We start from the raw sequence: 10,637 nt of genomic DNA on the forward strand, positions 1-10,637 counted from the left end.
AATATTGGGCTGAAAAACGTACATTTTATCCTCAAATATATTGCCGACAGAGGGCGCCATACACTCAGTGAACTAGTTAGGTCATGTTTCACAAAATTGTGTGCGTGTGCGTGTGTGTGTGTGTGCGTGTGTGCGCGCGTGTGTGTGTGTGTGTGTGTGTTTTCAGGTCTTTGACCATTTTAAGTTCTATTTTATAAGGCGATATTATCATTCATTTAGAGGCATCATTCATCTCATGTTGGGAGATAATAATTCGGCTATAATTATAACATAATAATACTAGTAATAGGTAGCCTATATACATTATTAATCATTCATTTAAATGATTATTATTACTTTTAAGAATTTCAAACGTACTTTAACTGTATCCAGTAGATACAAAATATGAGTGAACAAAACTTTTTAACACATTGTTTTTTTTAATTGAAATTTTGAGATAATTCAACAAAAAAGTGAATTTACCCGGACAACCAACATAAACGAGATACGCTTTCAAATTAAATATATTTATATATAGATATGCATTGTGCCCCATTTAAAGATACATGTTATCATCCTCTCCTGTGTTGGAGTGAAATGACCTGAGGTTTTTCTATATCTCTGCCTCTCCTGCAGATAATAGTCAGGTAATGTGACAAATAGGCAGCTTTCTCTCTCTATCTATCTCTCCCTCTCTCTTTCTATCTCTCCCTCTCTCTTTCTATCTCTCCCTCTCTCTTTCTATCTCTCCCTCTATCTATCTCTCCCTCTCTCTTTCTATCTCTCTCTCTCTTTTCTGATATTAGTTTTTGCAGACAGAGATTGCAGATAAACATGGCACACATGTTTGTTTCCTTCACGTGTCACAGGCAGATAATCAGCTATGCCTATGCACTACATGTAAAGACGTTTTGGTTCAAACCAACAAGCGCTAAATACCTTTCATTTACAGAAGGCCTATACGTTCATGTAAAATAAAAAAGAATAAAAAGCAATGAGTTAAACTCTAAATATTATATACACACCAATGTACAGTTTTGAATAAATTAATACCAATTGCATATTATTGGATTCCTTTATAGCTTATTTACATAATTAATTTTAATTACATAAATAGTTCAAACATTTTTTCTGGCAAAAATGATAGGCCTAAGCTTTCTTCTATCAATTATTTTTAACGGAATGTTTATTTTATCCGTCCCTTTTGAAATAGCCTATGTTTTGAAAACCTTTTGGATGTAGCTTGTTTTCCTGTCATTCTACAGGTTGCTCACCCATGTTCATTCAGTACTTATGCTGTTGCAGTGCTCTCATCATAAATCAAAAGCACGTCTATTGATTATAGTTCGATAAAGTTCTTTCTTTCTTCAGTCCCTAAAAACAATGCCACGACGTTTCCACTGTCCTTTTAACATCAATATGTTCTACATGAAGAATGTTCTTAGTAAGTTTTCCTCCTTGTGGTATGGTATCCTCTTTGTGTACTCAAGTTTTAGCCAGCAGCCTAAAAATTCAGTGCCCACTTTTGGTTTTCATATTATTTCGATGCTTCAATTTCCTACAATATTGAAAGCGTACCCCACACAGTAACAGTAAGTGATGACGCGGGTTCTCTCTCCTTCATTCCCTGCTTCCTTGCTCCGTCCAGGCGCGAGAAAAGGTAGGCCGGTACTGTATTGCCATTTCCTCGCGTAATGTGCTGTACAAAATGTTTAATAAAGTCCTCTGATTTTCAAGCCAAGTCGTGGTGGAATATATTATTCCATTAGTGAGATCAGTTAGGGGAGTCTCTGGGGGGATACGTCTCTCTCTGGCTCTCCAGGCCGCTCACTAGTCTCTGGATGTTTTGGAGCTCATTGATAGAGTCCTTCATCGATTTGGGAGAGCTGGTCCTATGACTCGACCCCGCTTTGTTGTTGTGGATATCAGGCACGGGACTCGTCTCCCTGCTGCCCGATTTGGAGGATTCGGAGCCGGGGTTTAGGCCGCCTGGCAGGCCGGTGGTGAGTAGACTTGTGCTCTGGGCCATAGACACCGGGATCTGGTAAGGATTAAACCGGAGCCGAGGGCGGGAGCTGGTGAGGAAGGGATTCCTCGAGAGCGAGCTGGCTGTAGTGCTGGCGGGCATGGCGGAGGCCGCGGCTGCAGCAGCAGCCATGTAGTTGTATGGGTATGGGAACAGGCCTCCAAAGGTCGGCATGGGAATGCCCTGAAATCAGACAGGAGAAAATGGCAGTTAGTACTGGGACCGTGTTGGTGATAGTGATATATTCAGACCACGATGTAGCCTACTCAAATGACTAGTCCTATTGAACCTTGGGGAACCCGCTCAACGACCAAATTATGCACGGCCTGAATAGCTAGTTCACTTCAATAATTAAACCTACAAGGAAGTCATCTTCTCCGATGTTAATGAACCCCTAAGAATAATGAAGGCTATACGCATTGGAGGCTAAAAAGGAGAACGCTTATTCCCAATCCAAAGGGGGGTAAATAAAAGCAAGGCCTTGCGTTTTTGCACCCACACATTTCCTGAGTGGTTGATTTATGGGTGCTCTTCTAAAGCATGTTCATTTCGGCTTTGAAACACAATTAACAAAACTGTTGTTCAAAATAATGGTAATAATAATATATATAGGCCTATACCTTTTTTGTCGCTATTCTGCCAGCATGCGTCCTCACTATGATAAGCGTTCAAGAGACCCAAGCTTCCCTAGGCCTAGTGGCAGTGACCTGATAACCCAACATACTGAGACATTGAGTTCTGCCCAGAATAGAGCCTGCTGAATCTGGCCAGTTAAATGGTACAAAGCATAGCGTCTACAGTGGACTTTTGGCACTAAGTTTGGACATACTTGTAAGACTCGTGCCTTAACTTAGATTTGTGTCTTCTGGGTAGTTGTTGTGGAATTGTTAGATTACTTGTACAATCATTTCGCTATACTCGCAATAACATCTGCTAACCATGTGTATGTGACCAATACGATTTTATTTTATTTTATTGGTCAAAGCCTATTCTAGGCCTAAAGTCAAACGAGCATAATGGCCTATAAGTGATCTCCGAGTTCAAACAAACAATTTGTTGCTGTGTAGAATTAAAGTCTCCCTTACCTGAGAGGCGAGCATGTGCTGCGACAGATGGAAGGGGAAAGGGTTCGGGGTGCCCCCCGTGCCCTGGGCGGAGAGGCTGCCGTTTTCCATACCACTTGCTCCAGATACCGACGCCAATAGATGTCCCATGCTCATGGCAGAAAACGCTCCTGGGCCCATAGCGAACTGTCCAGGGTGAAATAGCATTTGTCCGGCGTTCATGGGATTAAAAAACTGCTGGCTGTGCAAGCCAGACAGGGCCAGACTCTGCAGGTGGCTCGCGCTAAAGTGTGATGGGCTCTCTGTTTGAACCATGAGCGGGGAGAAACTTTCCTTGCTTGCGCTTATCCCGCCGCTGTCTGTGGTGTTCTTTTTTGACGAATCTGTAGTGTCTTTCCTGTGCCTGTTCTCCGTTTTGTCTCCTTTCTCAAGGTTCCTGAATAGGGAGTCACTCGGCTTCCTTGAGCACGGATAGTCGTCTTTCTTGTCCAGACTCGGCTTATCCTTCACCCGGTCCTCGCACCTCGGGCTGAAGGGAGAGGGCGGCTCGGGTCCAGGGCTGTTCGATGCGGTACAACGATCGTCCTGATGATCAAGTTCTTGCTCACTGTCAGTACAGGTTTTATCATCTGTTATAAAAAAAAAAGTTGTAGTCAGAATTAGCTGTATGTTGGTGGGCATAAATGTAAAATAACTGACAAAATTCCATGCCATGCTCAGACTTAAATAAATACAAATATATGATTAATAATGGAAAGTAAAATAGCAGTTGAAACGGCAGTGGTTACAACATTCACAAGCACACACACACGCACTGTGTAAGTGATTATTTTAAGTGTACAGTCATGATTTAGTGTTAACATGCCCTGTCTAACCGTTTCCTTCCTACATGTCAGCCCAAGAGGCTTACTCCGAGCATTGACATGTGGCTTTTGTGTTGTATTTTTACCCAAGAGTAAATAGACTTCAGTTATGACTCGAAAGTTGAGCAGTCAAAAGTTAGTGTTTTTCGATGGTCAAATAGACTGATTAAGTCTATGCATTACAACTGTTATTTAATATTTCAATAATAAGTGAGTTGAACAAATAGCCTGTCACGAAAGAACACTGTAAATCTAAAGAACATGAGCTGCTGAAAACGATCAAAGTACATTTTGTAATTAGAAAATGTACTATTACTCTGTGTGTTCTTGGTAAATTGCTTTTTGTGTTGCACAAATCTAATACTTTGACATAATAAATGAAATGAAGTTTCACAAACCGTACACTATTGGGTATAGGCCTAAAGCCTATTCTCTCAAATAGGCTAAATTACTAGAGGATTTGGCCTATAGCCTACATAGTTCAGCCACCATAAGTCTAAATGCCATTGGACACAATTGCACTATTATGTTTAAGCCTATCAAACGAACTGAGATTTAGGTTGAATATAATTTACCTCGGCTGATTCGACTGAACCTAAGCGGGCTGGATCCAGGTCCGGTTGGGGAGTGCGCACTTTCTCGGCCAGTTGTTGGTTCGCTAGAGGAGGCATCAGAGTCGCCCCCGTCTCGGTCTGCTTTGCATTGGTCTTCATACATCCGCAGGGAGGGAAGGGTCAACTGTTTCCTAGAGTTGAACGGTTCCCTTTTAATAATAGTGGGTACATGTATTCAAGTAAGGCATCCATACACCATTAACATGACATGATGCAAGCATTAGGCCGACCTACATTCAATGATAAGCCTACATCAGAATTGAGAATAGCATGCATTTTGTCATTTTTATTTTGTTAACTAATAAAAAGATGAAGGAATAACGTTGGGGCATTGTTGAAACATGCATAACATAGGACCTATGCATATTATCGTATTATGATAATATAATTTCTATAGAACTAGGCTAGACTACACAGTGTGATGGGTGAATGGACATAACCTATGCTTACCTTTTCTCTCTCCTTCCATTTCCAGTGTCTCTGAATCCTTTGGCAAAAGGGTTATTATCAATCTTCAGTTGTGTTATCTGTAGACAGGAGGTAGAGAAAATCTATTAGGCAGTGCAGGGTGTACACAAGATAAACGAGAAAAACAATGACACATAGGCCTAACCATAGACGTTACAATTCATTATTGTTGTTATTAGTAGTACTAGTAGTAGTATTAGGCCCATAACTCGGCCTATGGGCATATAGGTCCAGTTAGGCATATGGTAGGCCGAATAATGTCTTGACCTATATATAGGGTCACGTGTTTTTCTCCACTTGATTTAGTCTGATATAGTTCTCCCACATACATAGTGTCCCGTTAAACACACCGAACAGAACACACTCAGATGAAAGAAAGCCCCGATAGATGTTGCATTATTAATAGGGGTTTAATGACGAGGCGTTATTCTCACGAGCCCCATGAGAAACATACAGTGTTTCTCCATCCATTCTTTTCGAAGAGAGTGAGAGAGTGAGAGAGGGGGAGAGGGGGAGAGCTGAGTGGGGGTTGCTTCATGCAAGGCATGTATGGAAAAAAATACTGCATGGGCTTTAAAGCCAACCCTGTCACTGGAACCGCTGTACACGCTGCTTGGCCTAAATGTTTCGATACGGGGTTTGTCCTGTTTGAGAGGCCGGTGTTTCCCCCCTCCTCACCGTGTATGGAACTCTTGAGGAATTCATGAATCGACCAATCAGGGAGTCACAGTTCCCCATCTGTCACGCTTTGATTGCGCAGGCAGCCTCTGAGACTGTGTAGTTCGCGGACAAACTGACGAGGCTAGTGCCTTCTAATCGATTGTGACTCTTTGCCATAAACTTTACGATAGCAACAAGACCACCTCTGACACGGACGCCAATTAGACTCATGGAGGGGAAGAGGAGAGGGGCGCAGGGAGCTAGATAATTTTACACTGCAACTAAAATAAATACTCACCATCAAACTTAGGAATTACTGACACCCTGAATAACCATGGGGAAATCAGTCTTTAACCAAATGGTGTCAGTGTCCAAAGAAGCGCCATCTAATTAGATTTGAATGGAATTGTAGCCAGCAGCATATCGTCCATAGCCCATAGACGGAAAGACAACAGCAATAGCCAATCTTTTCAAATACTTATTTTACTAGTCAAATATATGCTGCAATTGCAGGCTAAACTGGTTACGTAAGGTTAACCATAACATTTGACAATGATGACCAACATGCGGTTTGATTGAGCAGGTGCATTTAGTCCTACAGATTAAAAACCCTGCAGCAACGGTTTCACTGTAAAAAGTATTCCTTTAACGTTCGCAAACAAAGATCATTAAATGCAACAAGGTTAAACAAACGAGTGAGGCCATCTAATTCCACAAATGAGCCAATTTTTCACAGCATACAAACAAACAAAACAAAATCAAAATTGAACCTCAGTTTAACCCTTTGCTGATACGAAATCGTGGCATTTGTCTGAATATAGGCACAACCTTTTATGGCGAGGTTATTTCATGGTCTCGAACATTAGTGTAGCCTATGTTAAATTCCACTGTATTGTACAGTATTGTATAGTATTGTATGTGCTACTGTATTACATTGCTTACCTTGTCGTTTTGATAAGCTGTGACAGCGATGAAGTCTGTCTCCGGGAACACGTATGTCCTGAACGTGCTGTATGGGAGCTTCAGGATGTCGTTGGCCCTCACGATATGAAACCTGGGCTGGTATTTGTGCATGGAATTAAGAATCGTCTGTGGAAATATGGGAAAAAATGAATTATTAGCATTTCATCGAGACCATCTGATGATATGCCTATCTCAAAATAACTCGTAAGCCCATAAGTAGGCCCACACTATAAAAGTAGATTAAAATATGGTATTATTATTTCTTATACTAATTATTACTGGGCCTAGTATCATTATTATTTATAACAGTGAGCAGGTCTTATTTAGAATTGGGTCTAGTGTGTATTCTCAGAATGCAAGAGAACACACCTGTGGTCAACCCAGATCGAGATACAAAACAATATTTAAGATAAACAGTTAATGTAATGTTTGCATTGTCATATCTGCTGGCCAACCTACTGGGTATCTGATAACATTTATAACATGTATATTCTATACATTCATTAATTACAACAATAAGTAGGCCTATACACAGTGGCTGGATAATTAAAGGTAAACTTTGGATAGCCTATGGCCTACATCTATCAAAACACTGTCTGCAACATTTTGCAAAAACGTCTGGATGCGTCTGGCATGTAAATGTTCAATTTGTTTACAGTCGGTTTGTTTGCACATAGGAGCATTGAACACACGCTGCAGCTTCTCTCTATATAGTCTACTTTTTGTGGCATCCATAATTTCCCTCTTCTCCGCGGATAATTTTTTACAGTAGGCTACAAAAAGCACTTCAGGGACCGACGGCGAAACACGAATAGGCACGGCCTTCCAGTTCGAGTACAGGCTACATCCATACACTGTTTTTATTCCACGCTGCTCAAGCTGGCTCAAGACAGTGAGGCTAGATCGGAGTAAAGCTATCAAACCGAAAGGACGCCACAGAGACTCGCCCTATCCAAACCGATTTCCCCTCTGCCCGGTCTCCTTGACCTGATTTCTGAAGTTCATAATCCCCAATTCTCACGAACTTCCTCTTCGTTTATATGAGGCTTTTTAAAAATAGCAAATCTAATACTTGAATCATGAATACAATCCTCTTCCACAATCGTGTACAACTCAGTTTTATAAATGTGTAATTGCGTTACATTACTATTTCTACCAACAAGAGCATGATATTAGATTTATAGGTTACTTTTATGAAGCTTTAGACATTTTGGGAGATCATACTTGGAAAGAGGCCTGTGGACATTGAGTTGAACAATGTCCTCGCAACAGCCTGGCAATACTAAGCCATCTATTGGGAAAAATACAGTGGAAATACGTTAGGCCTACTAAAATCATGTTGCAAATAGAATGAGAATATTCAAGAACTATAGAAATATCTCGCTCAAAACATCCAACAGTATCTGTCTTTAAATACATTGTGTTACACCAAACCTAAAACATATTGTCTATAAAATGTGTGTAATTTATTATTATCCATCAGAAATACAATTGCGTGTTTAAATGTAAATAAAAGTCAACATACAGTACTTACAAATCCATGCTTGTCCGAGATATTGTTGGTCAGCTTCAGTTTATGAAAAGCAACCGGCTTGGCCATCCACTGCTCTCCCGTAGCCGGGCTATCCGGGTGAATGTACATTCTTTTGGGCATCTCCGGGTCGGCCTTCCCCGCTACCATCCAGCGAGAATTGTGGAACTTGTAGCGGCAGTCGTCGGCAGCGACTATATCCATCAATAGAATATACTTGGCTTTTTTATCAAGACCATTTATTCTGACTTTAAACGGAGGAAACATTCTCCTGGAAGACAGACAAATATGCGTGGAATTAACTCCATGTAGGATTATTCATGCAAATATGACATTTAATGTTGTCAGACAAGACCCATGAATCTGGCAATAACATTGTAATAACACGTCAATAGGCGACTTGCTCTCTCTCTCTCTCTCCTTCGTGTCCAGGAAAATGCAACACCAAATCATCGATCGAGGCAAATTATAAAGTAATATTCATTGACAGAACTGTCATTCATAATAAAAGCATTCCATCGAATTATGTACATGCAACTTTGCAAATACCATGATAGTTGTAGGAAATGAAACGAATCAGGTGTAGGTCCTAATAGCCTACTTAAAAGTACTTTGTATTTATTTTCTATTGTTAATTATAATATTTAGAAATTCGTCTGCAATCAGCCGAGTGAAATATATTTATGATATGACACTATCAGGTTAAATCACAATCCTCTTTTTTCAAGTCTGACAGTCTGTTTACAAAATCCAGAAGCTCAACTGTCATGACAGAATGCAGTTTGATCCATATGCTATTCTCGTTTTACTGACTAAAGCCAGGGGAGTTTTTTTCCTCTCTGGCAAGACTACTAGCCTAAACTAAATTCTACATTTTCAAAATTAGTCAAATATCCTTTACTGTCAAAGACGCTCCAAACTTGATAATAACTTCATTATAATCGTACCATCGAAACTAAATAAAATGCTATCAAGTCAGGTCACAATGATAAAGAAAACTCTGATTGTATAACTAATAATAATTAACTTATTTCGATGATAAACTAGGCTTATAAATTAAAGAACATGCAATAGAATACAATGAAAAACACAATCACATCGAGCCAGTCTAGCCTAGCAGGGCCTGGACTATTACCTATAATCCTAAATGTAGCTACTTCTTTCGTACCCTCTTTGCTTTCGCCATAATCTTGTTGTAGCGTTACAGAATAAATCTGAACACAATGCACATCTGAACACAAAGCCTATACAGTATGGACAATGTTTGTCCCACCAAGATATACACGCTAAAATCGCCACTGATGGACAGAGAATAACCATGACGCTGTAGTCAGCTTCGCTGGCAATAATTGTCAGAGCGCACTCTCACCTTCCAGATTTGGTAATAACCATCTCTGTTCCTATTTTGTGAAACTGGTCCCATAGATCCTTGGCCTCCAGTGTGACTTTAGGGTCGTCCTCCACCTCTTCCTCGGGCTCCAGGCTCTTCAAGCTGCGGAGATGAGCCGCCTGATGGTGGTGGCTGAGAGCCGGGTGGAGCCCTGCCTCCGCGGCTCCGACGAGATGGTCCGACATGGGCTTAGTGAGAGCCCCGTGTTGCAGAGTGAGCGTCGGGAAGAAGGAGGGCTGCGCAGCCGCTAGGAAAGCTGACATGGAGAAGTCGGTCGGCCGGTGAGCGTGGAAAGGGTGATAAGCCATGGCAGTCCCTGTGAAAACTGGATCTCTCATCGGTGCATCCAAAATATCGAAGTGAAATGATGATATACAGTGATATTCTCCCCCCTGGGCAAAAATAGTAGGTCCGTTTCCAGAATAATTTATTTCAGTCTTATTTCTTTAAGAAGTATACAGAAGTAATTTCGAATACGGTGCCAGATAGCTAGCCTATGAATAGACGCGTTATAGATGGTTATTATCTGAAAAAAATGAATTGATAGGAACTAGCCTATACTACACGTAAACTCCCGTTGCTGGTACCTCCACGAAGTGCAGTAACAATATTAGTCAAAGATAAAGAAGCAGCGACGCTTTGAGAGCAGAATCGGGGTTTCCTTCTTTCTCCCCACCAATCGCTTTGATAAAAATAAGATGTGTCTCTCGGAAGGCTAGAGCAATCATTCCACACGGACACGGAGTTGAAATGGTTAGATCTTGCCCTGTTCGCTGTAGAACTGTGACTATCTCACATGTCCTTCCTGCCTCGATCCCAACACTAATGAACCAAGCCCCTTTGATTGCCGATTTTACGCTTTCTGGACCAATTGTGGGCCTCTATAGGCGTGGTTTTGACAGCTCCAGCCAGGCTCTAAGAGAGGGGGGTGGACAACAAGGTGTCGGAAGCATTAGCAGTAAGAAAACATGTCAACGGAATAAAATATTAACCAATGACAGGAAAGCTCGGGAAATCCCACCCCTATCTCCAAGCCAAACACCGGGTCAGCCCTCAATTCTTGGCGGGTGGAGGCATCA

At 41.2% G+C, this 10,637-nt stretch overlaps 1 protein-coding gene across 4 annotated transcripts; it reads right to left on the reverse strand.

Moving 5' to 3' along the window:
- Nucleotides 1–490: 490 nt before the first annotated feature.
- On the reverse strand, nt 491–10,404 carry LOC139547963 (T-box transcription factor TBX2b-like). 4 transcript variants are annotated; one of them, XM_071357207.1, is made up of 7 exons: nt 9,538–10,404; nt 8,172–8,439; nt 6,617–6,763; nt 4,997–5,073; nt 4,508–4,695; nt 3,091–3,698; nt 491–2,188 (listed from the first exon to the last, which is right to left on the reverse strand). In XM_071357207.1, exons 1-7 carry the CDS (start codon nt 9,894–9,896, stop codon nt 1,754–1,756), a joined length of 2,082 nt encoding a protein of 693 aa, XP_071213308.1. In that variant the 5' UTR covers nt 9,897–10,404; the 3' UTR covers nt 491–1,753. The 4 variants fall into 4 exon arrangements, with proteins under 4 accessions (XP_071213308.1, XP_071213309.1, XP_071213307.1 ...); XM_071357208.1 differs by having other exon boundaries at nt 4,508–4,677; nt 8,163–8,439; nt 9,538–10,347; XM_071357206.1 differs by having other exon boundaries at nt 4,508–4,677; nt 9,538–10,028.
- Nucleotides 10,405–10,637: the final 233 nt, after the last annotated feature.

Source organism: Salvelinus alpinus, chromosome 21, assembly GCF_045679555.1.
Source record: "Salvelinus alpinus chromosome 21, SLU_Salpinus.1, whole genome shotgun sequence".
Classification (NCBI taxonomy): Eukaryota; Metazoa; Chordata; class Actinopteri; order Salmoniformes; family Salmonidae; genus Salvelinus; species Salvelinus alpinus.